The sequence below is a fragment of the Leopardus geoffroyi genome, chromosome A1 (genome assembly GCF_018350155.1).
Source record: "Leopardus geoffroyi isolate Oge1 chromosome A1, O.geoffroyi_Oge1_pat1.0, whole genome shotgun sequence".
NCBI classification, from domain to species: domain Eukaryota; kingdom Metazoa; phylum Chordata; class Mammalia; order Carnivora; family Felidae; genus Leopardus; species Leopardus geoffroyi.
The window spans coordinates 109,097,260-109,125,208 of NC_059326.1; the positions used below are offsets into that span (position 1 = coordinate 109,097,260).

Sequence of the window (27,949 nt, forward strand, 5' to 3'; positions counted from 1 at the left end):
CAGGCAGGCCGCTATGGCGTCTGGAGCGCGACAGCCCGTTCAGTCAGAGGGCCGACAAACAGCCCCTCCCTCTCTGGGTCGCGCGGCGAGGGCCTGGCGCGCACGCGCACGCGCACGCTCCACCCCCCGCCCCCGCCCCCGCGCGCTGCCGCGCGCCCCCGCGTCCTTCGACCCCGGGCAGCGCGCCGCTGGCCGCTGAAGGCGGCATGCGGGACTACGACGAGGTGACCGCCTTCCTGGGCGAGTGGGGGCCCTTCCAGCGCCTCATCTTCTTCCTGCTCAGCGCCAGCATCATCCCCAACGGCTTCAATGGAATGTCAGTCGTGTTCTTGACGCCGACCCCGGAGCACCGCTGCCGGGTGCCCGACACCGCGAACCTGAGCAGCGCGTGGCGCAACCACAGTATCCCGCTGCGGCTGCAGGACGGTCGCGAGGTGCCTCACAGCTGCCGGCGCTACCGGCTGGCGGCGATCGCCAACTTCTCGGCACTGGGGCTGGAGCCGGGGCGCGATGTGGATCTGGAGCAACTGGAGCAGGAGAGCTGCCTGGATGGCTGGGAGTTTAGCCAGGACATCTACCTGTCCACCATCGTGACTGAGGTGCGTACTAGCCCCGGGGCCGAGGACGTGGGGAGGACCTTCGCACTGCACCCTACAAGGTGTGCGCTGGATGCTGTCACTCTCTCTCCCCCAATACACTATCCACCTCAAAGTGGGCATCCTCCAGGCAACGCTTTGAGAAGTGACTTCCAACCAGACCATGCCCCTACCAGCACGAGTGTCCCATTAGCCGCCTGTTAATGGCCACCTTGAAGAGGGTGCCAAGAAGGCCACGGTGGTCTCTAATAGATACTCTAAGACCGTGAATAATCAAAGACTTTTTCTAGATGGAGATGGGGGTGTTGAGCACATTCAGAGCTTGGGCCAAGGGGCTGTCACCGCTTTTTCTCTAGCCTCTTGGCATCTGTTCAGAGAGAAACACTCCTTTCTTAAGAACTTGTAGGGGCGCCTGGGTGGCTCAGTCGGTTGAGCGTCCGACTTCAGCTCAGGTCACCATCTCACGGTCTGTGAGTTGGAGCCCCGCGTCGGGCTCTGGGCTGATGGCTCAGAGCCTGGAGCCTGTTTCCGATTCTGTGTCTCCTTCTCTCTCTGCCCCTCCACCATTCATGCTCTGTCTCTCTCTGTCTCAAAAAGAAATAAAAATGTTAAAAAAAAAAAAAAAAGAACTTGTAAAACTAAGGGAAGCATGTGTATAAAATAGTCACCGTGCTCCTTTTTCCAGTTACTCTTTCCTCACCCACCCTCACCCAAAATGTCGGTCTAGTCATACCCTATCAGGGATTGTTTACCTTTTGCTTATGTTTAATTACCAGAATTATAGGACCCATTCATCTGAACATCCATTCAGGCTGACTTGTTCACCTGGAATGCTTTAGAATATTCGAAGGCCATGTCGTTGGGCAGATTTAAAGCATACAACTTTAGTTCATAGGAAGCATGGGGGGGTGGTGCTTCTTATTCCCCAACCCCTTGGATTTTCCTTTTTGGGTAGCTTTGTCTCCCCCAGTGACCCTGCAGTCATTAGTACTACATGTATGGCATCACATTAACGGATGCTTGTAGATGTGCTTTGCATCTTATTCAGACACTGGACTCCCTGGGGTCTCAAGCAGAAATGTACTAGCAGAGCAGTGAAAAGAGTCCTCCATAGGCACCTAGGTGCCCAGGTTCACAAAGTGTCAGGATCAGGGATTCACAGATTAGAGAAAGCTTCCTGGCAATGGCATCTCGCTGAATCTGGAATGTTTAGCTCCAGTCTGGAACAGCTGGAAACAACCTGGAAGGAGGGCAGGGTTCACAGGGAGAGTTCTAAAAGGGAGTGTGCACAGGTCCTGATATGGCATCAAACCCTCCTGTAAGCCCACAGGGGTTCTGGAGGCCCCTTTTATGTTGCTTCTGGAAGCTGTCACCCTTCAAGGTAGTCTGATCACTGCCTTGAGCCCCATTTGTCTATGGATGTGCACACTTGTGCTCTGTATGTTTGGATGTTTGATGTCCCCAGCATCTGTGCTTCCTTACTGCCATGTATATGTAATAGGAGTGTGATCTGAGCCCCACTGGGATCTCTCAGCTAGTGATATCATTCCACTGTCCTCAGGTATTGATACTTGACAAGAGAGGCACTGAATGGAGGTAGCTGACAGTGCTTTGTGACCCAAGAGTCGACAGAGAATCAAAACTCCTAGTCATTACAAGTCCTCGCTCCTAGCGTCACAAGCAAGTCTGTCACACCCCTGGAAGCCAGTGAGTTGTGAAAGCAGAGACTGTCCCTCAGGTTGCTTGCTGAGGCCGCCAAGGGGAAGCCATACTTCATGACACAGGAGTCCCTGCAAATTCTGCTTCTGGCTGCCCAATGAAAGGGGAAGCAGTGAATTCACGAGAAGCTCATGGCATCTCTTTGGATTTTACCCTGACTTCTATAGTCCCTTGGCTTACCCTACTCATTTGCTCTTGCTTCACTGCCCCTATCCTGTCTTGGGCTAAGACTGGTGGTGGCACTGATGAGCTCCCAAAGGTCGGCTATAGTGGAAGGGTCCTTGAGCTACATTGCTGCCAATGTTAGTCTTTTCCTTTTTTGTATTTGGCCTATTTATTTAGCTGTCTCGGCAGTTTCATAAGAGCTGCGTGCCCTTTTACCTACATATACATTTTCAGCCTTTGCAAGGAGACAAGGTTAATACATTACTTAGCCCTTTGTTTTGGGATTCTGGAATGTCTGACTCTTAAGTCCAAGGCTGTTTGTTCCTCTTAGGGGAATAGTCACCCCTGGAAGCTATTGCATTAACATTCTGATGGCTCCATTTTTCTAAGACCCATTTTCTTCCAACCTGGACCTGGCCTGCTGATCACTGCAGCCAGTTCCATGTCTGATAAAGTTTCAAGCCTGCCCTCAGCCCCAGATCATACATAGAGGTGTTTATAAGTACATTGGTATTGAATTCCTATTTGTTTTTCAATAGAAGATGAAAACCATAGGTCTCCTGTTCAATTGTTTTTCCTTGTTAAAGTTATCAAGTATGTACATGTAGTACTAAACGTTGTGGTAGATTTACCTCTTTGCATCTCCCTGACATGAGGCTGGATATAGACAGGGTACTGAAGGAAATTTTTGGTGAATGGATTAATGAACAACTTAAGAAATGTTGTCTAAAGTTTGAGAGCTAAAGAAGGAAAGTACAGTTTAATTCATAGAAGGGAAACTTGGAGGTGGTCAGAAAGCATTGACCAAAATATTTTAAAGAAAATGTAACCTCCCAGCCCACAAACTGTGGCTTGCCCCTAAATGGATCTGCGACAAGGTGTTGGGATTGGCGGAAAGGAGGTGAAAAGGAATGCGATGAAAGGAAATGTTTCGGGAATAGTTTGGTGGTCCCTGTGCTTCTAGACTGGCCTCTTCCCTGCCCCTCAGTCATTCCTGGAGTACTAGAGAATCAGCCACCCCACCTTGCAGTGTTGCTCCAATATCTGAGTGCTTCTTGATTCAGGACTACCCCTCTTCTGAAACCTGGGTGATTTCTCAGGCTGCCTGGCCCACCTGCTTTTTGGTATTTCTCTAGCCCAGCTAGCAGCCAGAAAGATTCTTTGAGAAACTTCTAGCTCTTCTGGCACCCATCAGTTAGGGTGTCTTCAGCTAAGACCTGGCAGTCATGTGTGTTTCCTTGCTTCTGGCCATTCTCTGCTTCTCTGAAGCCTCCTGCCCCAGCCCATGGCAATACTTTGACTCACTCCTTATTGTCCTGGAAAGTCTCTTCCTCTGGACTGGCTTTTCTGTCAGTCTTATCTCAGGTACCGAGTCTTGGAAGATAGGACAGCCCTCACTGCTATCTACAAGCCTGCCTGAAGGAAAAACCACATCAACCGGGGAGGCAGGGCTGGGCTGACTCAGTGTGAAAAGACCTGGAGCTTGTGCCTCACTGTTAGGTCTTTGCTGACATGTCTCACTCAAGGGAGAGTGAGTGAGCAGACCCTCAGCCCTGCCTTTGGAGCTCATGGCAACCAGAGAAGTTACTTGTTGGGTCCCTGAGGCCCCTGTACACACAGTCTTAGTAGAACCATCTAGACATGAGTGGTCAGATTGAGCCCTGCTCTAGCTAGCTGAGAACCGACACCCTGGGTTAAAGTTCTTAGAGCTGACACAGAGAGGGGGTTAAATAGAAAAAAAAAAAAAGAAAGAAAAAAAAGAAAAAAAATTCTAGAGATTGAAGCTCAGGGTTCATCTGGGCCTTGAGCAGCCAACCCTAAGGTCCAAGCCCAAAAGATACTGTGGTGTTGCAAGTTAACAACCCTTTTATTTATCTATTCCCTCACTCAACTATGTACCAAATAGCCTCTCCTCTGTAGAGCACTGCCAGGCGTTATATAGAGGATATGGCAGCAAATTCTTTGTCTCCTTGCCCAGACAGCCTTGGGGCAAGGATCTGCCATTAACTGCAGCAGGACGCAGGATGAAATGTGTGTAGGAACACATGGCATTCAGTAACAGGTGGTGCTTACCAGCATAGCGTGTCTGACCATTGATGCGGTCAGGCCAGGTACATCACAGGAAGAATTTCTGCCCTATGGGCACAGACCCTGTCTTTTTTCCCTTCTAGCCAACTCACAGGTTAGAACATTTAGTCCCAGGGATCTACATCACGTCTCTATTTCCCATAACTGAGAAGCAGCTATAATTATATACTGCATACAAGAGACACAGTTCTCTCTCTTCTTAAAAACATTGACAGCTTTGGGGCGCCTGGGTGGCTCAGTCGGTTGAGCGTCCAACTTTGGCTCAGGTCATGATCTCGCGGTCATGATCTCGCTGTGAGTTCCAGCCCCGCGTGTGGCTCTGTGCTGACAGCTCAGAGCCTGGAGCCTGCTTTGGATTCTGTGTCTCCCTCTCTCTCTGCCCCTCCCCCGCTCATGACCTGTCTCTCTCTGTCAAAAATAAATAAACATTAAAACAAAAAAACATTAACAGCTTTGTTGATGTGTAAATAACAGAAAATAAATGGCACATAAGTAAAGTGTACAATTTGAAAAGCTTTGAGAGAGAGAGATCCATGAAACCATCACCAGTAGAGGGGCACATTTCTGAACAGGAAGGATGGCAAGTCTGGACCCTTGCCAGAGTGGCTCTTAGATTTTTTCAGGCTGTCTGTTTTCACAGCTCACCCAGCTGAGGGGTCACAATGCTAGACTCATGACCTGAATCTTAAACACACATTTAGTTCTAACACTGAGACTTGCTATCATCAGCCAGTACCAGCCTATCCCACGAACCAAGAGGAAGCATCCATGAGCTAGTCTGTAGCTGCTTTAGTCACGGCTGGGGAGCCACGAGCTCAGGATAGGAACACTAGATTCCTCTGCAAACACAAATCTTGGCTACGTAGCCTGGACTCTAAGGGCTTCTCAGCCCACCTCTGCTAAAGAGGATGCAAGCCAAATCCTGGAGCCCACTGCAGTCCTGGTGGCTGACAGGTTGGGTTGGCTGAATGGGTTGGCTGGGTAGGATCTAGTCCATGGTTGCCCTTGTGTTCATTTTTTGAGACCTATTATCTTTCCTGACCCTACTCATAGGCTGTCTGTGGCCAGTAGGAAGGAAGTGTCAACCCAGGTTTGCTTTTGGAGGGCCCAAAGCCAGGTCCTGAGGATTGTTAAGAATCTTCAATGGTGGATAAAGGGCCCAATTACTCCAAGGAGTTACACACTTGCCCAGAGTAAGGACAGCCTGGACCAAGTGGCGGGGTTGAGGCTGCAGGTACTGGAGAGATGCCCTGGGAATCTATCCCAAGATGAGCATGACAGACACCTTGTCTCCTGCAGGGGATAGTCTGACCTGGTTTCAGGTAACACCTGGCCTTGTCAGCACAGAATTCCCTATAAGCCTGTATCAGGAGACCTGACATTGTTGGGGGAGGGGTCTACTGCTCCAGAACTCACTATAGAAGCCCCTGTGGATTTCCAGTCTAGCTCAGCTGTATCAGTCCCCACCCCTCATGCGAATTCTGTTGAGAAGCAGCTACTGACTCTTCAGTTTTGCATCTCCATTGCTACAAAAGTAATGCATGCTGGCTGGGAATAGAGCCCATCATAGTCAGGAGCTGCGGTAGTCGTAATCTGGCCCCTGAAGCTCTAACACCTAAGAGCCAGAGGCTCGCACCCCATTACTGAGTCCCCCAGCTCTCACTCCCTGGTCACTCCCATCCTGACTGTAGCAGCCGTGTCTGTATGAGGACTGTCCTGGGAGCACTCACCCTCCTAGAAGAGAGATGGTATCTAGGTGCTAGCACCACTGAGGCTGTGGGGGTGGGGGGGCTGCCTGAGTATTTGGACCTTGGTGCTCCTCTATTCTTGCCTCCTGCTAATCTGGACTTCCTCTAGATTTGTGTGTGTGTGTGTGTGTGAGAGAGAGAGAGAGAGAGAGAGAGAGAGCGCGCGCACAAGTAAGCGAGTGGCAGAGAGAGAGAATCCCATGAGGGACAGAGAGAGAGAGAGAGAGAGAAGGGGGGCTCAAACTCACAAACCGTGAGATCATGACCTGAGCCAAAGTCAGATGCTTAACCAACTGAGCCCTAAACAGGCACCCCTAAACTTCTCTAGATTTGAGTTTCAGATTGCTACCTCTTCCTTGCAGTGAGGATCACCACACCATTCTCAGCCCATCCAAGGTGCATGCTTATTCCTGAGTGGAGAGCTAGTTATGTGGCCAAGTGACCCTTATTGTTAGCTGTGGCGGTTCTTCATGGACTGCCTCACACCCCTCTGAGGTGCCCGGAGGCTATGTGCACGCATGCCCAGTGGGGCAGGGAAGCAGACTTGTTTTTCCCCCTGTCACTGGCCTGGAAGAAATGCTTTCTTGGAAGCTGCACATTGCTCCCCCCGCCCTTTGTTACTGGGGAGCCAGCAGGCTCCATGGAGGGCAGGCCAGCAGCCTGGCACCAGACGGGCAAGGGTCTGCATTCCTGGAGGGCAGCCTTCTTGGTGATTACTGAGCACCATCTTTCTCTGTTCTGGGAAACATTTTTCTGGGAACCACTAAGCTTTTTGTTTTGTCCTTTCCTCTCTTTTTTTTGGCTCCTTGCTAGGCTGGGGCAACCCACCATCTGAATGTTCAGCTGCTTCCCCATGCCTGCAGATCTCTTTTCATGGTAACTATAGATGGAACTATGCACTGGGAGCTGGGAAACTCAAGCGGAGCAGCCTGTTCGGTACCTCAATCCCTGTTTTACACATGGGGAAATTAAGGCACAATGAGGGAGGAAATCTTACCTGACATTGGGTAACCACTTAACAGTAGAGCAGAAGCTAAACCCAGTTTCTTGATTCCCAGCTCAGAGCTCTTGGCTGTAATTTGGCCTAGTGTTTTTGGCACAGCATTAAGGATCCCAGGCCTCACTGGCCCAGAGTGGGGACCTGGGTCCAGCTGCAAGAACAGATCCACATGATGCATTCCGGGCCCTCTGGCCTCAGTCCTTTGCTGGATGCCTTGACTCTTAGAGCCCCAGAGTCCCACTCTAGACCCATTCCTGTGCCATTCATCCTAATGGCCTCAAGCCCACTGAAAGAGTACCCTGCCCCATCCACAGATTCTTAGAAGTGACCATGAAAGGCTACAGTATTTGCTCCCTACCTGTCCCCCCCTCCTCAAATTGGTAGCAAAACAATGGAGCTGAAAGCCGTGAAAAACAGGATGGGAGGGGCCCACTCTCCCTGTGAGGGGCAACCTCCTCTCTGCTTCGATGCCCACATGAGCCTTTGCCTGCCTGAATGAGGTTGTGCACCTGTGCAGTAATGTAAACAGAACCTGCAGGGATGCAGGATAGTCTCATTTAATTTAACAAGAAGTCTTAAATTTAAAACATTTAACAAAAGAAGTGAGTGATATGTCCCTTTGCTCCCTTACAGTGGAACCTGGTGTGTGAGGACGACTGGAAGGCCCCACTCACGGTCTCCTTGTTTTTCGTGGGTGTGCTGGTGGGCTCCTTTGTTTCGGGGCAGCTCTCAGACAGGTAAGGTGGGTGTCTGTCTCCTGCAGCCGCAGGGGACCGTTGGACCGAGCAAGGAGCATGTACGTGCCTGGCGCTTGACTTCAGATGATAGTCTCTCAGCTCAGGGCCTTGTGTTTTAAAAGAAGAGGAAGCTGTGTCTATAGTATATACTCCATACCAGGTAAAGAGACCCAACAACCTCCTCTCTAATTCTTGCTTAGCAGAACAATCTGAGCGAATTATATCCATGATCCCAATGAACCAGAAATATGCCATAATTCCCTTCTTGTACCAGCCTAGTTGGCTTTCCCTAGGTGACTCTTTCGTGTCCCTGAGCTTTGGAGAGGTAGACACCACACACATGCAGATGAATTTTTTGTACATCTTAAGGCCTACAATGAATGACCACCTCTGTATTTTCCAAACCATCATTCTCTCTGCATGGTGAGAGATCTCACTAGCTGGTAATGGCATAACAGGCAGAACTCTTGGGTTCATGGGGATGGTGCCTCTTAGCTAAGAGACTTTTGGTTATGTTACCTACTTCACAACAAGCAGAAAATGTGCTATTTTGGCCCATAAGCAGCTTATTTGTGTAATTCCAAGGTTTTTAACTCAAGTTCCATTCATGGCTTAGGGAGTTCACCTACTCTTGAAATTATGTGCAAAATTTTAGAGATTGTATATGAGCATTTTTTTCTGGAGGAAGGTCCATAGTGTCCATGAAGTCCTCAGAGGGATCCATTATACCCTGTCTTTTTACCCTAGGGCTCCAAGGTCTGTTGGAGAAGCCCACAGTGAGAAGAATAGCCTTCACGAAGGTCCTTGGCTGTGCTGGATCACCCAGTGGAGTCCCAGCATTCTCCTAGCTGGTTGGGGTTTAATAGAGAAGTTCAGGATGAGAATGTCATCCTACCTTACGAACAAAGTCAGGGGTGTCTGGGTGGCTCAGTCAGTTAAGTGTCCCACTTCGGCTTCGGTCATGATCTCACGTTTTGTGTGTTCGAGCCCCACATTGGGCTCTGTGCGGACAGCTCCTAGCCTGGAGCCTGCTTTGAATTCTATGCCTCCCTCTCTCTCTGCCCCTCCCCTGCTCATGCTCTGTCTCTTTCTGTCTCAAAAATAAATTAAAAAAAATTTTTTTTAAAGAACAAAGTCATATTGTCCCATAGCACAAACTCAGGGTGATGTTCTGGCATGTTTAGATTATTGTTTTTACCTGAGAATCCTTTCTTCATGAGAAATAAATGCATTTCTCACTAGATTTGTGTTTCCCAAGTGTCATCTAGCCATTAGAAAAGGGTCAGAGTGCCTGAAGGCTTAGTTGGTTGAGTGTCCAACCCTTGGTTTCATCTCAGGTCATGATCTCACGGTTTGTGAGTTTGAGCCCCACATCCGGTTCCGTACTGACAGTGCAGAGCCTGCTTGGGATTCCCTCCTTCTCTTTCTCTCTCTTTCTCTCTGCCCTTCTCTCTCTCATGCTCTTTGTCTCTGTCTCAAAAATAAATAAATAAAGTTAAAAAAAAATTAGAAAAGGATCAAATTCCCGCAGTCACCAGTGAGCATTAAAGAGTCAGGTGGGCCATGACCACTGATTGTCAATTCTAGACGAGCCTGAGACACTTGCTCTTTTGGAGGAAAGACCTTGCTTCCCTAGATCTTTTTTTTTTTTTTTTTAATTTTTTTTTTTCAACGTTTATTTATTTTTGGGACAGAGAGAGACAGAGCATGAACGGGGAGGGTCAGAGAGAGAGAGGGAGACACAGAATCGGAAACAGGCTCCAGGCTCTGAGCCATCAGCCCAGAGCCCGACGCGGGGCTCGAACTCACGGACCGCGAGATCGTGACCTGGCTGAAGTCGGACGCTTAACCGACTGCGCCACCCAGGCGCCCCACTTCCCTAGATCTTTAATCTAGCAGCAAGCATCAGTTGATTACTTATATTTATCTAACAAATACATGGCACCTAAGAATAATTAGACACTCTCATAAGCACTGTACACATTTAAAAGAAAGAACAAATAATCTCATCATAACCCTATGAAGTAGGAAGTATTCTTACCCTTATTTTTACACACAGGGAAAATGAAACCCACAGGAGTTAAATCACTTGTACGGTCACAAAGCCAGCAAGTGGCAGAGCTAGGATTTGGGCCCAAAGAGCCTCGATGCTCTGTTTTGTGTGGCCTACTGTTCTCGGGTCTTGCTCTTCCAGAATTTTCCTTCTATCAAGGCAGAATGTACTAAACAACTAATTGAGGCATGTACTTGTCCTTTGTGGTGTAAGTGATACAGAGAAGTAGTACAGGAAGCTAAGAGAGAGTCTGACAGAGGAGGCCAGGAGAAGCTACCCCGACGAGATGACAATGTGCTGGGAGTTGAAAGATGAGTAGAAACTGGCCAGCGATAAAGGGGTGCAGAGAGGAAGGAGCATTCTGGGCAAAGAGAGCTGTACTTAAGCCTAGACTCCAGAAGAGATGGCACACTTTAGAACCTGGAAAAAAGTCCTCTGTGGTGGCTGTGTGGAGAGTGGTATGAAGAGGAAGCATGACACATGGAGGCCCAAGCAGAAGAGCAGGCCAAGCTTAGCTGATGGACAGGAATTTGGGCTTTAGTCACAGAGTAGTGGGGAGCTGAGAGTTTTGTAAAAACAGGAGTGTGGTATAATCAGATTTGTATTTTTTTTTTTTTAACAATTATCTGATAATTTTGCAGAGAAAGGACTGAAAGGGAGAAAGAGGGGTTGTGGAGAGACCACATAAGAGGCTGTCACAGTATTTATGTGGGAAATGATGGCTTGGACCAGGCTGACAGTGGTAGAAATGGAGAAGAGAGGTAGGAGTTCCAACCAATAGCCCTTGGCTGTGTGTTGGATGCAGGAGAGGAGGGAAGATTTGGGGCCTGTACAACAGAGCCCTTCTCTGAGACAAAGGACTCTGGAAGAGGACCATGTCTGTAGGAGAAGAGTGGAGCTCAGTTTGAGTGTTCTGAATCTGGTGTGACTGGGAGAGGCCTGAGTGGCTGAAATGAGCCTGCAGTTGGATGTGCAGCTATGGTGCTCCATGAGAGGTTTGAGCTGGAGAAACACATTTGGGAATTGTCAGCTCCGTAGAACCCTTGGCAAAGCCCCTGAGTGTGGAGGAGATTGCCTGGGAAGGGTGTAGAGTGAGAACAGGGGCTGCCCAGGACTGCTCTTTGAGACCTTCCAAATGGGCTGGTCGGTGGGAAATCTCCTCTCACGGGGTTGAGTGGCAGCTAAGAGTCAGAGGAATTTCCTTGATGTAAAAATCAAGGAGGAAGTACCCCAAGTTCAAAGTTGAAACTCAGTGCATTTTTCTGGGTCAACTATGTCATGGGTTAAGTAGATCTTTGTGGGCTAGCCTGAGAACCTGATTACCAGGAACACCATGAATGCCTGAGGAAAGTGTTCAAGTTCCACAGATGTGATCCCAAGCAAACAGTAGAAAGAAAATTAATGAGTACATTGAGGACTACCTTAGCCTTCTAAAGGGCAAGTGCAGTATTTTAAAAATGTAAAAAACATGAGCAGACTTCTTTTAAGTAGGGTCATCTATGTCAAGTAAATGAAGCAGCTAAAAGTGTAGCTGTTGTAGGTGCAGCCCTGCCTTCAGCTCCTAGCATCACCTCTCAAGTTTGTCTGCACCCGCATGGGAGGCACCAGGCTCGGTGGGATGGACGGTTTCTGATCTCATTACTTCTAAGTAAGCTGGCTCAAAAAAATGACCTCATGCCAAAGAAATGACCTCAGAGCAGTAGATTCGTGCCCTCAACTTGTCTAGGGTATCAAGAGTAACTTTTTGTATAGGGCAAAGATTTAGTCTCCTTTCTAGAATGTTAATAAGCCTGAAATTCAAGAGCAGTTAAAATAATCCTGGGTTGTCGCAGCATTTTACCTGAAGATACCAAGTTACCTTCTTGTGTGTGAATTACAAGAGGGCATAGCCCTAGAAAGAAGTAGTCAGATATTTCCTGGTTTTCTAACATATGTGTGGTTGACATTTTGTTGACAGACTTTAAGAGTGAGCATTTCTGGTCCCAGCCCTGGACTGCCAAAAACTGGTGCTATGTAAGGATTCCCTGGGTCTTTCTCTTCCCTACCATCCCAGGAAACCCATGGGAAGGGAAGGCATGGGTAAAGGTTATCCCTGTCTCCTTATAGGAAGGGGCCGTCCCTAGGTTTGTGTGTAGGGTACTCTTGTTATGGAACAATGCAGGGGGAGGTGGTCTCCTTCTAGACCAGAGTTTCTCAACCTTGGCACTATTGATATTTTGAGCCAGAAAATTCTGTGTTGTGGGAGACTATCCTGGGCATTTTAGGATGTTTAGAACATCTCTGGCCTCTACCTACTGGATACCATTAGCACCAAAAACAAACATGAAACCTTGTTTCATTGGAGACAAGCACCAAACTCTTTAACATGGCACCAAGGCCTTGTGCGGTTTGGTTCCCCCACACACACACCGACCCCGGCAGCCTTCTGTTGAACAGCTGACGCCACTCAGGCTGGCTGCTGGCTGCGCATGTCCTCCTGTCTCCTCCAGCTGCACTAGTGTATGCTCTTCTCTGTGTTCCCCAATCACCCCGACCTTCCTCAACCATGAAGGCCAACTCATGCTTCCTTGTGCCTTTTCTCCATTGCACTGATCAGAAATTGGTAAATAAGAGGTGTTATCATCTGATTAATGTTGGTCTCCTCCACTATACTGTGAATGCTTGGTCCCTTTTGCCTACTTCCCTTTGTCAGTAGTAACTTCTTTTTTGGGCCTCATCAGCTCCCCATCATCGGGGATCCCTTCCCTGAATGCCCACGTCCCCAACCCCTAGTCCCAGGCCAGAGTAGTTTCTTTTGTTGTATCCCTTGTGAACCTGAGTGGTGATCATTCAGTGCGCTTGTGTCCATGTGTAATTGTACTTTCAGTAGTGTGGTTGTTTGATTAGAATGTGATTACTGTCTGTCCCACCAACTGTAGACTGTAAGTCCCTTGAGGGTAGAAACAACAATTTTTTTTTTTTTTTTTTTTTTATAATCCAGAAGTATCCCTAGTGCCTAGTATATAATTGAGGTTCAAGTAAACATTCATTGAATGAAAATGGGTATCAGCCAGCCCTGGCCAAACTCCAGCTGAACCTGCTAGGTTGGTTGAAATACGTTGACTTGTTCCTCTCTGACTGTGATACTATCTTTAAAACAGAACAAACCCCCCAAAAAACCAACAGTTAAAAAATTTTTTTTTAAATGAACATAGAGAAAACCACACAGAACAAGTGTGTGGTGGATTGATGACTTATTCCAGGGAAATAACCTTGTAACTACCACCGAGTCAAGAAATAGAACCTTGCTGGCCACCCAGGAGCCCCCGTGCACATGTCCCGTCTCAAGTACAACAGCCTCTCTCCACCATAGGTAACCACCAGGCTGACTTAAAAAAATTTTTTAACATTTATTTATTTTTGAGAGACAGAGCATGAGTGGGGGAGGAGCAGAGAGAGAGGGAGACACAGAACCTGAAGCAGGCTCCAGGTTCTGAGCTGTCAGCACAGAGCCCAATGCAGGGCTCAAACTCACAAACCGTGAGATCATGACCTGAGCCGAAGTCAGATGCTTAACCAACTGAGCCACCCACGTGCCCCTCAGCCTGACTTTTATACTAATTACTTCCTTGTGGGTTTTTTGTAGTTTTATCCTCCCGATGTGCACCCTTAAACACAAGTCTAGTCTTGGCCACTTAAAAAGTTTTTGATATGTCTTTTAGTCTACTTTGATTAAGGGATTCTGCCTCCATCCTTTTCTTTACCATATATTTTATCTCTTGCACTCTGGATTGTTCCTCTGTAGAATTTTCTCGTCTGGATTTTGCTGATTGCATACTCAGGGTGCACTTCAGCATATTCCTCTTTTCTCTGTCTCTCTTGCATATTGGTAGTTGGATATAGAGACTTGATCAGATTCAGGTTCATACCCTTTAGTGAGACTAGAAATCATGCATGCAGTATTCAGTTATCTTTTCATAAAAAGACCATTAGCAGTCACTGAAACATAATTCCCAAGTCTGTCCATTTATTAAAGATTATAATATGGTGATATTCTAATTTTATCACTTCTCTTTTATTTAATAGTTGGAATACTTTCATAAAATGATATTTCCCCTCACCTATTATTGGTTCCTATTGACATTCTTTGGATATGTGACAATTGTTTCTTTTCCTTTATTTACCAGTCTTCATTTAAAATGACTTGTTTCTCCATCATCCTCCAGAGTAAACCAGTTCTCTTGTAAAAAGCTACATTCTGAATGTATGGGTGTAAGCATAATGAATACATTTCAATCCCTTGCAATCATTATCATATTTCTGGCACTACCTTGGGGCAGTCCTGGTGCCTGGGCTGAACATTGGTCCTGGGGAGTGGGGAGGGCAAGTAACAGCACAGGGACTGGAGACCAGGACTGTCCTTGTACTGCACCCTGGCAGCACTGTCCACAGCCCCTCCCTGGAGAGCTCTGGGGGAAGCCCATCTTGGTGGAGCCCATTTCTGCCACCTCCTCCCAGCTGGATCTATGTCACTCTCTTCCCAGGTTTGGTCGGAAGAACGTGATGTTTGTGACCATGGGCATGCAGACAGGCTTCAGCTTCCTACAGATCTTCTCGAAGAACTTTGAGATGTTTGCTGTACTGTTTGTCCTTGTGGGCATGGGCCAGATCTCCAACTATGTGGCAGCATTTGTCCTGGGTATGGCCATCAAGTTGGAGTTGAGTACTTGATCCTGTGTTTCACCATCATCCCACCACCCACTCTCTGGAGATAGCTATGATGTCCCCCAAGGGGAAGTGGTCTCTAGCAACACCAACCAGCACTGCTTGAACCTAGTTTTGTAGGCAGTGAAATTGAGTCCTCTGAGTGCCCAGCCTTGAGTCACTAGGAGCATGGGTAGCCTGAAGGCTGAATTCCAGTTCTTTTCTGGTCTCTGAGATGTGGACCTTGGCCCCATTAGTATTCAATAGCCACTTTACTAGAATTCACCCAAGATCATCTGTTTAAAAAAAAAAAAAAAAAAAGAGCCTTCCCAGAGCTAAGGTTGCTAAGGAAAGATGGAGACATGATGTGAGGAGCAAGGGCCATGAATGGTAGGCTTGCCAAGGAAGAAAACTGCCTCTTCTGTAAAGCATTGTGTCCAGGGAAACTGACTGGAAAGAACGAATTGATATGAATGGACTTTAGTCTCGTGATGTTTAGGGTTTTAATTCCAAGAACACACTGCAGTACTTTGGCCTGTTCTCACTGAAAGTCCCACTCTCACTGTTTGGAGGAATCCAACTCTAGCTTATTCGTCTTTGGGTTCCTTGGGTTGTATGCTGAAAGGATTATTTCTTTCTCTTCACATCTAATAGAATAATCTTTTCTTAAAAATATTTCCTTTAAGCCCCCATGTGCATCCTTCATAGTGACTTCCCCTTTAATAAATTCTTCCTCACATGAGGATTACATTTTGAGGCCTAACGTGGCATCTTTAGTTTACAGCTTGGGGAAGTGATAAAATTTTCAAGGTAGAACTGTCCTTGAGGAGCCTAAGAGGCCAGCGTGGGGCACCCCCAGTGGGTGCTCAGACTGCACGGGGTTCAGAATCCCACCGTTTCCTAGGGCGTGGCTGCTTCCATTTCTGTTGAAAATTATGTAAGAAAAAATAAAAAAGGAAATTACCTAAATTAAAGTGCTAACATGACTCCTCCCTTGTTTTGAACAGGAACAGAAATCCTTGGCAAGTCGGTTCGTATTATATTCTCCACGTTAGGAGTGTGCATATTTTATGCGTTTGGCTACATGCTGCTGCCACTGTTTGCTTACTTCATCAGAGACTGGCGGATGCTGCTGCTGGCGCTGACCGTGCCGGGGGTGCTGTGTGCCGCGCTCTGGTGGTGAGTGTCGCCTGTGCCCAGGGGTGCCCATCCTCAGGATGTCTTCTACCTGGCCTTCACTAGGGGGCAGCAGCAAGCCACAAATCCCTATTTGGGCTCCCAGAGACAGGGAGTGTAAATTAGTTGTAAGTTGTTTCAGAATGTTTTTTCCCTACCGGAAAAGCCAAAAAGGAAACAAAACAAAATCCCCAGACATCAACAGACTTGTTCTCAGTCCTGTGCTGGGTTTATTGAAGCGCAAGGAGAGGAAGAAGTTGTAGCCGGGAGACGATGGGGTCTAGTATGACCTTCAGGAAGTTATCAGACTGACAAGACTGCCTAGGCCCTGGTTCCGGCTGTGTGTTGCCAAGACCTCACACCACAGGCACTGGGAGAAGAGGGAGAGCACTGGAAGTGAGAGTCCCCTGGCTTACACGGAGGAAGCCAGGCTCCATATGGGCTTCCAAGATAGAGGACTTGGACAGACAAAGAGGAGGCTGTCCATACCAAGAGTGGGAACACAGCAGAGCGGCTGAGGCAGGAATTGCCCCTTGCAGGTGGGGTTGGTGAGATCACTGCTCCCCTTAGAGCAGAGAGCATTACAGAGCATAGTGGGAGAGGACACAGAGCAGAGCATGAGCCTTTCCTGGTCATGACCAAAGGGCAGAGTCCATTTGGTGAGGTAGAAAATAAGATCCATAAAGTCTTAAAGTCCCAGGTGCTCTGATAAACATAGGCAGGGGATCTGACAAGTCATTTGGATGCAGCAGGGGTGGGAAGTGAGGAAAAACTACAGGCTAAGAGGCCAGTGCAGAAGCTTCTGTGGATGCTGGGGACAAGTAGGAAAGTACAACAGGGCAAGAGTCTGGGCTGGGCCAGGCCTGGGACAGAAGCCAGGCTTCAGGAACTTATCTTATGCCTTTCTCCTCAGTGTCCAGCAGGTGGCACCACCATTCTTTAGAAATGGAGGCGGCCAGCGTAAGAAGGAATCTCGTCCCAGTGCGCAGGACCCTCCAAATTTTGTGCACTCTTGAGGGTACTCAAAAGCTCACACTTCAGGTCATTAGTGGGTATAGTGTCAACCATCTCTTTGCTTCTTGCTTGGAAACACCAGACATTCCCCAAATGTAGACTCTAAAACCCTATTTCCCACTTCCACTTATGCTGCACCTGGTCTGTTGGGCAGGACTGTCCCAGTGAGGTTATTGCTTATACTTCCAGGTTCATCCCAGAGTCCCCCCGATGGCTCATCTCTCAGGGACGATTTGAAGAGGCAGAGGTCATCATCCGCAGGGCTGCCAAAATCAATGGAATTGTTGCACCCTCAACTATCTTTGACTCAAGTGAGGTAAGCGCCATGAGGGAGCTGGGCAGAGGGTGTCCGTGACCATGATTTTAGGCCAGCACCACGCAGGAGCCCAGCCCTCTCTCTGCCCAAGCCCCAGCTGCTCTGCAGCAGGTCCTGTTCAAATTCACATGTTGAGGAGAAGGTACCAGTTGTCCAAATGTCTTCACCTTCACCTTTGGTTGTCATACTTATGTAATTCTCTTCTAGGCAATCATATAGTTAAACCATTAATTTGAATAATAAACACTCTGAGTAATAGGACTTGGCATGAAGTTGGCATCATGGGAAATTATTGTTTCTCATGTCTTAGGTAGTTTCTCATCTTAAAAAAAATAGTACATAAAATATGGAGCAAAAGTAGGTTTGGAGTTAGAAATGTCCAGTGTCCTTCCACCCACCAGTCATTCGTGTTGCATATCATCTTGGAGCCAGCTCCTTTTTGATATCCGCCTCTTCCGCCTATGCCACCCCTCTCTGCAAACCCTATTCTCATGTGCCATGGGTAATTTCCTGGCTCTACCTTATTCCTGGGTCTTGATTCTCCCTCCTGTTCCCTCTCCCTCCACCATCTACAGCAGGCAGTTTTCCTTAGTCTCATGACTACCACAAGAGGTTAGAAGTTGTAATTGCTGGCTTATGGGGTCCCGGAATGTGTCTCTGATCTGATGGGAAGACAAGGCTGTGAGAACGAACAGCCACTAGCAGTCATGCTGAAGTGTGTGCAGAAGGAACGTGAGAAACACTTAGGACTCAGGTGCAGACCAGGGCTTAGGAAAGGGAGACCAGTTATTACAGGCATCAGAGAAGCTGCTGGCCACCAACAGCCCTGCCTGCCTCACAGTTAAGTGCTGGCCCAGCAACAGCTCCCACCCAGCACGTACTGGAAGGGCCTCTGACACACAGATGGCAGGGCGGGAGTAGATGGCAGGGAGGGCTTTTAAGTGTGGTAGCTTTGGTGGCTTTTCAGTGAGGGGTCAGTCTGGGTGAACCCATAAGCCCCACTGGCATCTTTGAGGAAATGAGGCTAATTTCAGGGGCTCCATTAAAGTCAAAATTTGACCTTTGGTTGAACTGCTAACTTGAGAAAAACAAACTCCAAAGCTGGGTTTGCTTAAGAAAGCAACATCAATGTGTTTAGACGTGTGGTTTATTAATGTCCTTGGCTGTGCCAAATTTCATAGGAAGTTACTCTGGGTGAAGCTGAGGTCAATTTTCCTGTTTTTCTATCTGAAATTTTTTTCCTTGGAAGTAACCCAATAACTACATGGTATGAGGACTCAAAACATTAATTCTTTAAAAATATCAAATCAATAAAGTACACAGCCAGTTTCTCTCTCTGACCCAGAGGGCAGGGAGCCAGCCTCAGGAAGGAATGCTCGGGAGGCCTCCCTGGAATGTGGCCACTGATGGTGGCTGGGGGTGGGGCAGAGAAGGAGCTGTCAGCCTGGGCCTCTGCCTTGGCTGCATCCCCTGAGGGACGGGTCACCTACTTTTCCTTATTCTTGCTCACTAATGTGTCATCGACAAGGCCTGGGGATGCCTTCTGCAGCAGCATAAGATACACTCAGCACACTTTTTCTTTTCAAGAAAGAAACATAAAACACTCACCAACTTGGAGACGCAGAAAGCTAAGATGGCAGGGTTCAGGCGTGTTATTGAATCTCTGAGTCTCCAGCCTCTCCATCCCATACCCTTGTCATATCATTCCTGCAGCTACAAGACCTGAGTTCCAAGAAACAACAGTCCCACAGCATTCTGGATCTGCTTCAAACCCGGAATATCCGAATGGTCACTGTCATGTCCATAATTCTGTGGTGCGTAAGTGAGACCTACCTGAGGCTTCCTGACAAAGCTTCTGGCAGTGGCTGTCAGGCCTCTCATTTGCAAATGTGTGTCTCAGACCAAATTGAAAGCCTGTGTCATCAGAAAGCGTAAGGGATCTGCCTTGCAGTGAAAGAAGTGGGCATGTCACAATTTTTAGCTTGATGGAATCTCAGAAAAGGAGAATGAAATCTGTTGTGGGGGCTTTTTGGGAAGCTGTGGGGTCTTCGGGGAAACCCTCCAGGTCCTGAGGCAGATCCTTGATCACTGTGGGCCCTAGTTTGTTTCTGTCCCCTGCACCTCAGACAGTGACTGACGAGGACAGGGGAGGCCTTTAAGAAGGAGCTAAGTGAAAACGTTATGTCCTTCCCATTACAGAGACTGCTAAGTACTGTCTGGGAATGTGGAAGCAGAACATCCTCCCTTTGGGATGTTCACAGATTGTCCTGAAGGCAGGGCCCATAGCCGAGATGTCCTCAGGCTCCTTTTAATGAGGCATTTCACCAAGCGTGTCAGGAGGGCATTTGTGAGTTACCAGAGCAGGGCGCACAGCCTAGTGCCTTGGTAGCATTGGCTCAGTGGCCAGACCTTTGGGATTGTAGAATACCTGAGCTTGCTGGGTGACAACAGCAGGCTTCATCTCAGTGTCCTTTGTTACTGGAGCTGTCAGTTTTGAGGCAGCCAGCTATTTTGCTCCCTGGGGGATACTGTGAGTCACTCACTTCCAAGGAATTGCCCAGGACCCCTCAGGGCAGTGCACCACACCTGTGTTGGCCTCAGACAGGACCAGCGTTCATCCTGCACCACAGACTTGCCAGCCTGTGATGAGTCACCTATTCTGTGGTTCACCCAGGTGCTCTTCCACCTCTGGATTTCCCAGGGACTCCTGGACACTTCCTTTTTCCTGATTGTCCCAGCTGTGGTTTCAACATGCAGATGAGTCGAAACATCCTAATGCCTAAAGGTCTGGTTTGCCAGAGTGCTGGTCATCAGCAGAGAGAATGCCTACCAGGGATAGGGTCCAGGCCTGGGACATTGGGAAGCTTGTAGATGAGAGACGATGTGGCCCTGCCATTGGGAGCTCCTCCCCTTGTCCACAAGTACAGTGGGGCTGCGGTCAGCCGCTTCTGTTCATCCTCCTCTGGGCTGAGAGCCACAGATGGCGGGTCTGCTAGGAGGTCTTTCTCCAAATGTTTGACCTAATGATTGTTTTATCTTATCCCTCCAGTCCTATTACACCTTACTTGACACATGCCTCTTTTCTCATTCTCTCCCTCCTTCTGCATTTGCTGGATTTAGGGGTGGGGGGGTCACAGGGTAGGGAAGTAGCTTTTGTGAGTACTTTGGCTTAGGGTTTTTAAAGCTGAGAAGCACGTTGGAGGTGGTTATTGTTTTTGTTTTTTCTCAACAAAGTAAATCTACCTGAATTATATAAGCCTTTTTGCTGGGACTCTTTCTATTTGGAATGCTCTGAAATTGGTGTGGTCCAGGGTTAACATGGGGTTAGGAGGAAATTATCTTTTGTTCTAAGAAGTAAGGCTCAGGGTTAAACCCGCTGTCCTCCTGGCGAGGATAGTTTTGAATTTCCTGTGCTAATTGTACTTTAAAAGTTGTTGAGGTTGGGAGGCACTTGGATGCTATTTCTCCAGCTTTCTCCCGCACTCTTTTCCAGGATGACCATCTCAGTGGGCTATTTTGGGCTATCCCTTGACACTCCTAACTTGCATGGGGATGTCTATGTGAACTGCTTCCTGTCGGCAGTGGTTGAAGTCCCGGCATACGTGCTGGCCTGGCTGCTGCTACAGCACCTGCCCCGGCGCTACTCCATGGCCACTGCCCTCTTCCTGGGCGGTAGCGTCCTCCTCTTCGTGCAGCTGGTGCCTCCAGGTAGGGGCCACATGCATCTGTGGTCTGGAGTTTTTGCTGACTTACTCATTCTCTACCAGGCTGTATCCCCCCATTAATGAAGAAAATGAAATCATGCAGAAACAGCTTACTTGCATATCTGCATCCTCCATCAAAAAATCAAGAGAAAGTGTCTCCTGGGACCAGACACTCATCATGGCTTGGGCTTTGGGGGAGTGGTGAGAGCTGGTGGTGAGCATTAACTCTCCCAAGTTAAGGTGTGCATATGTGTCCTCTGCAGAGTAAGGGGGAAGAAAGAGCCAACCCCATTACTCTTGAACCTGGGCCTATGTTAGTCATGTATTTATTCAGTAAGTAGCTCCGGAGTGCCTCTGTGGACCAGGTGCTGTGCTTGGGGCTAAAGACGCAGAATTAAACAAGTCAGACAGAACCCCAGGCCCTCCTGGAGTTCACACACTAGTTGTGAAGACAACAGACCAGTAAATAAAATGGTTAATATGGTGCAGACTGGGTCACCTTTGATAATAACAATAAAGGACAGTGGAGAGCTAGTTTAAATAGAGCAGTCATGGACAGTGTCCCTGAAGAACAGGCATTTGCAAGTGAGCAAGGACGTAGATGGAATGATGGAGAAGACCGTGAGAGGGTCTACACATAGAGCATTTCAGGCTGAAGAAACAGCAGAGGCAGAGATCCTGAGGAGGGAATAACTCCGGCATGTCTGAGGAGAAGGAGGGAGCTGGTAAGAGGTGAAGGGATGGAGAAGGAACGGGCCAGGCACTGCATGGGTCTCACAGGCCATTAGCTGGATTTTTTTTTTTAATTTTTTTTTTAACGTTTATTTATTTTTGAGACAGAGAGAGACAGAGCATGAATGGGGGAGGGGCAGAGAGAGAGGGAGACACAGAATCGGAAGCAGGCTCCAGGCTCTGAGCCATTAGCCCAGAGCCTGACGCGGGGCTCGAACTCGCAGACCGTGAGATCGTGACCTGAGCTGAAGTCGGACGCTTAACCGACTGAGCCACCCAGGCGCCCCTAGCTGGATTTTTTTTTAACGTTTATCTTATTTATATTTGAGAGAGAGAAAGTGAGCATGTGTGAGGAAGTGGAAGAGAGAAAGAGAGGGAGAGAGAATCCCAAGCAGGCTACATGCTGTCTGTGCAGAGCCCAATGTGGGGCTCAGACTCACAAACCATAAGATCATGACCTGAGCCAAAACCAGGAGTTGGATACTCAACTGACTGAGCCACCCAGGAGCCCCAATTTTTTTTTTTTTTTGAGAGAGAGAGAGAGAGAGAGAGAGAGAGAGAGAGAGCATGTGCATGCATGTGAGTGGGGTATGGAAAGAGAGAGCAGCACTCAGCACTGTCAGAGCCCAATGTGGGGCTTGAACTCACAAACCGTGAGATCATGACCTGAGCTGAAGTCAGATGCTTCACCAGCTGAGCCACTCAGGTGCCTCAAGTGGATTTTATTTTTAAAACCATCTTGGTATCCTACTGATGGGATAAGGAGGCAACCTTTTTCCAGAATTCACAGAACAGTGTGTGGACCTTTGTATTCCATCATGGTATCCAGATACATGAATATGGGGGCCTCTGGTGGTTGTTTGTGGGCGCCTGAGCCTGGCAGTGTTCTGCACCGGCATGGCATATATACATAGAGCTCACACCAGAGCTCAGGGTGACCCACAGGCCACTGTGCCTCATTGGTACAGCGAGCAGGATAGTTAGGATTATTCCTGGGGATCTGCTGTCCTATGAATTGTCAAGGTCTACGTGAGGGAAAGCATGAAATGATTTAGAATGGAACCCCATTCATCCACAGGTCATTCATTGATTCCACAGTGCCTGCAGTGTGCGGTTCTGGGGTGCCACCTGACCCCTCGCCAGGCATGTCTTTAGTGACTTCTGGACTAGAGCAGGTTTACTTGGGCTATTGAGAGGCTCACTTTGGTGGTCTATAGGCTGAGAAGGGCATGTCCTCACACCTGTGGGTCCCAGCCTCCTCTCAGGAAGCAACTTGGAGGGATATCTTGGCTACAGCTTCTTATCCCACAGAAGGTCATTAGAGAAACTGTCCCCCATATCCCAGAAAGGAGAAAATATGTTTGTTTCGGGAAAAAAGATACAAAATGCCTAATAGCAGCATACCGTGGGTTGGTGCCTTCTACTTCCTTCCCTTTGCCTTTCCAGATTTGTATTACTTGGCCACTGTCCTGGTGATGGTGGGCAAGTTTGGAGTCACTGCTGCCTTTTCCATGGTCTACGTGTACACAGCCGAACTGTATCCCACAGTGGTCAGAAACATGGGTGTGGGGGTCAGCTCCACAGCGTCCCGCCTGGGGAGCATCCTGTCCCCCTACTTTGTTTACCTCGGTAAGTCCTGTGGGCTGGGGCATGCAGGAGCCGTGGCGTGGAAGCACTGATTGCCTTTAATGTGAGCTCTGGTGGGTTGTTAACAGCAAAGCAGGCACACACAGCAGATGGGATCCATCCAATACCAGATCTATGCCTAGAGAGGGCCTGTGTCCAGGCACACTGTAGAGGAGGCACTCACTTGTAAACAGAAAACGACCTACGCACTAGCTAGAAATCAGTGAGATAAGTAGAGTTTTGTTTCTGCTCTGGCTATCCCAGGCCTTCCATCAAAGAATCTAGTTCCCTTGTCCTAAGAAACTGCAGCATGGTATAGGGAGCCCATGTAGTTAATTGAAGAAATTTCTTCTTGGAATCAGAGTACAAAAGGAACATGGAGGGAAGGATGTCCATTCAAGACGTCTGATGGATGAACTGAGAATTACCGTAATTTGGAACACTTTGGTTTTACACCATGGTTCTATACTGTAACAGGGCACAATTTTTCTCTTCTTTGGAATTATTTCCCCATGGCAGCTTCTCCCTCCTGCACACCCCCAGCCTGCACATCTTTGGGGAGGGTTGGTGGCCGCCTTGAAAGTACCCAGAACATGTTGTGAACATGCTACATGAATCTGACAAGCAGAAACACATTATCTGGCCTTAAGGCAAAGTGAGCGGGTTGTGACATATCTAGAGAGGTGGAGGAGTTACTGCTGTACCTGGATGAGAACCTCGAGTTCCATGGAAATGCAGCATTGGGAGATAGGAATAGTGCCCTCCTCCCGGCCCGCACCCCTCCCCTGTACCGTGAGGCACTGCAGGACCTCTGGGCACGTCTGTGCCAACTCTGGGTTCTGAGACCTGTCCAGGTGCCAGGTTTCAATCTGGTAGCTCAGACTGTGGGAGATGCAGAGGCTGAGAAGGCACGTGGTCCCCTTTAGAGTCCTGGGAGCACAAAGGGAGGAAGGGAGGCCAAGTCTGACTGCATCCCTCGCTTAGAGTTCTGTCTTTGCCATAGGTGCCTACGACCGCTTCCTGCCCTACATTCTCATGGGAAGTCTGACTATCCTGACAGCCATTCTCACCTTGTTCCTCCCAGAGAGCTTTGGCACCCCTCTCCCAGACACCATTGACCAGATGCTGAAGGTCAAAGGGTAAGGTTGTGCTGGGTTGCTGGGTTGCAGTGTTGATGCACTGGGTCCAGGCCTGGCTGAGAGTTCCCTACAAACTCTCCCAAACACCGTGGGCTAGTTTAGCCATCAGAGGGTTAGAAAGGGCAAGGTGCTTAGAGACTGTCCTGTCTGGTCTGAGACAGACCACAGTGTCACCATGTGCATCTCCACCACCCCAGAAGCTCTGGGACAGCAAGAGACCAGGAGAAATCTTTTAGAATCTGCTGTAAGATTTTTTCCCCCTTAGTGAGATCATCTCAGTTCTGGGTTTTGTTTGACTATTTAGAGACTGGTAGACATTTTTTTAAAGATTCATTGCTAACACTAGTTTTGTTTGTTTTTGTAGGATAAAGTACAGGCAAACTCCAAGCCACACAAGGATGTTAAAAGATGGTGAAGAAAGCTCCAAAGTGCTTAAAAGTACAGCCTTATAACACAGCATCCAGTGGGGGAGAAGGTGAGGAGAGGGACAGGGTCTTGTCAGAAACAGCTCGTGCTGTTGTGCAGACACTGAGCCCTTCAGCAGTGGACATCTCCACCCTTCATGCTCTTGCCTCTGTGTCTGACTTGCTCCTGGCTGGACACCCAGACTCAGAGGTTGCATGTGGCCCTAGGGCATTACCTTCCCTCCAGAGTGACAAATTTAGATACATCTTAACTCCCGGATTTGGTGGATGGTGGACTTGGCACTCCCTAAGAAGTTAACTGTTTGCCAGAACCAATGTGACTTGGAAGAATAAGAGAGGCACCTGCTAAATTTACATCTTAATTTCAGGCCACCTGAAAAGACTCCTGACAAAACTGGAGGTCTAATTATCCCCCCAAATTTTCTCCCCATTTCCCTCTAGTGGTGCACTTTAGAGGAAAACAAATAATTGCACAGAGGGTTTGCTTTCTCACACTTTCTTAGTCTTAAGGGGTATTAAGTGGGATTGTTGCTCCCCCAGGCAGGAGAGCACAGATCTGGGGGAACCTAAAGGTAATTAATACAGAGGGAACTGAGCAGATAATGGAAGAAGGGCAAGTGCATTGATTTGTGAGTTCTGGTACCACTCAGTGTGACTACTGGGTTGACTTGTTTACATCTGATCAAAGCCTTGGGCTTGTCCAGGCCCATACAAGGTGCATCATTGAATCTTTTATTCTTGTTTTCCACTGCTGTGTGAATCACATCTCCTAGCTACTGTGGTTTCTGATGTATGATTGGAAGGAAGTGTATCAGTGAGAAAGAGAGGCAAGCAAACTCATCTCTTTTCTCAAAACTATAGTGTAGATTTTGTATGTTTGTGTTTTGTTTGTTCATTTGTTGTTTGTTATGTCTTTTTCTGCTTAAGTTATTTGCCCTTCAGAATAGACTTTAGGGAAGGCTTGTTCTTCAGCCTCCTGGTTTGTGTCTTGTTTTTTTTCCAACCCAGAATCACTCTGGCGATGGCGTGCCATTGCCCTTTGTGCAAAGAAATCAGCCTTAGCCACAAGCACTTCTCTGAGTGCCAAAAATGACGTCACTATAAGAGTTCCTTTTCTGATACCTAATCATGGGAAAAAATTACAAAGAAGAAAGTTAAACTGTGTTCACAGTCTTTCAGAGTTGCTCACTTCAGTCGTGTAACATTGGGAGATATTTTGTGTTCAGTGTAACTGTCTTTTATGATTATGTTACCACGGTACTCCAAAAGCAGATGCTTCACCTGGATAAAAACCATATTTTTGTGAAAGCTACTGAAGTGCCTTGGTAAATGAAGATGTTTTAATAAATAAAATGATTTTTTAAATAACAGCTTCTGCCTACAACCTTTATTTCCACAATTTGGTGAGTCATGCCACACCACCGCCTGACTTTTGTCTGGGTCAGCTTGGGCTCATTGTTGCAGTGATTGGTGATTAGTCTCTCAGGCTAAGATTTAATCCCTGTGTGCCGGAAACCTTTACTTTATTAATTGACAGTGGAATGAGCCAGCCTTCTTGCACAGGTGCCTGGGTTCTCCTGAAAGCAGGGCCTGAGACCAGTGCTTCTGTGCAGTTAGGTAGTATATTTGGGAACAAGATTCCAAGGGGGAGGAAACAGGGAAAGAGGGACACCCAATACAAAGATGCACGCTCAGGATGGCCACCACCAAAGGCACTGCTCCAGCCAGCCAGAACTTCTGAGGAGCCCTATGCATCTCAAACCATCTGATCTGCCTCGTGGATAAAAGGGGGAAGCATTTATACATCGGCTTCCTTTCCACATGCATCAAAGGCAGCCCCATAGGTGTCAGGCCCCCAGGTTTCCAGGTTGCACATGTGTGAGTCCTGAGCAGGGCCTTTCCTCTGGTTAGAAAGCAAGAGGTAATATATTGCAGACCTGAGGTGAGGCAATGTCAGGTTGCACTTCAGTGGAGATGGTCAAAGCTTGTGTTCACACAAGCTGGTCACTGCAAGAGTGGCTGGAGTAAGTGGTGGGGCCAGGAAGACTGTGGGTTGGACACAGTCCATAATACATATATACGTAAAACATGCCACAGGGCGATTTGAGCTAGAACGTGTAGATAGACCTGGGTGAAAAAGCTCCAGTGTTGGACAGATAACTCAAAAGGCCTGTTGCATAACATAACAAGTAGCATCAAATTCCAGTGGGAAGGAAGGAAGCTCATCTCATGTAATCCTACTGGCTTCTCCGCTCTCCTCAAATGTGGTTCTGTGCTGGGCTCCTGATTAACTGACTTAAGTTTTCTCTCTTATTCTCCATGCCACTGATCCCAATCATTTGTGGCCTTCTGCAGACTAAAATCATAATTACCTGAATGCTTAGAGCTCTTCCTTTGGCCAGGCAATAGCCCATGTCACTGCTTCCAGGACTGAGCCAAGTATCTGAAAATCCAAGCCCTCTGTCTGGGCCTGCTGGACTTGTTTCCATCAGAGCAATGGCTTTGGGAATACTAAGCAAGTTATCCTGTCCAGGTACCTCCTCTCAAGGAGAGAGGGGTGCATCATCTGAAGTCACAGGGACAATTGGTGCTCAGTTAAAGCCCATAAGAATTAGAAACCAGGATCGCCACAGAAATACAAAGGACAAAACAAAGTCAATGAACAATTCAGATTTTAAAAATAATATCTTTTCTACCACAGATAAAGATGAAAGCAAGAGTAAACCTATGATCTTTCTTATTCTTGGCAATAGCTCCTCTCTCTCAGAGTTCCCTAAATAGTCTCATAAATTCCAGAAGGGCTATGTTTGCCAAAGAGAATTATTCTACTTAACACTTAGTCGAAGTGATGGTGAATGAAGTCGGGCAGAGGGCCCCGTTCTCTGTCAAGAAGTAAGTAGCACAAGAAATCTTTCCCCTAAGTGTTTATCACTTAATTGCTTTTCCTAAAGGGTTTTTAGGTTGATGGAGGCTGGACGCAATACAGTATTAGCAGTACCTGAGGTTGTGTGCCATTGCCCTAAAATCA

General features: G+C 47.8%; 1 protein-coding gene across 2 annotated transcripts; it reads left to right on the top strand.

Annotated features, from left to right (window-relative positions):
- On the top strand, window positions 1-26,291 carry LOC123603452 (solute carrier family 22 member 5). Of its 2 annotated transcripts, XM_045488379.1 has the most exons (10): window positions 2-599; window positions 7,950-8,053; window positions 14,630-14,784; window positions 15,797-15,968; window positions 17,169-17,295; window positions 19,009-19,109; window positions 20,789-21,003; window positions 23,178-23,360; window positions 24,361-24,496; window positions 24,861-26,291. In XM_045488379.1, exons 1-10 carry the CDS (start codon window positions 207-209, stop codon window positions 24,946-24,948), a joined length of 1,674 nt encoding a protein of 557 aa, XP_045344335.1. In that variant the 5' UTR covers window positions 2-206; the 3' UTR covers window positions 24,949-26,291. The 2 variants fall into 2 exon arrangements, with proteins under 2 accessions (XP_045344345.1, XP_045344335.1); XM_045488389.1 differs by lacking the exon at window positions 14,630-14,784 and having other exon boundaries at window positions 1-599; window positions 15,906-15,968.
- Window positions 26,292-27,949: the final 1,658 nt, after the last annotated feature.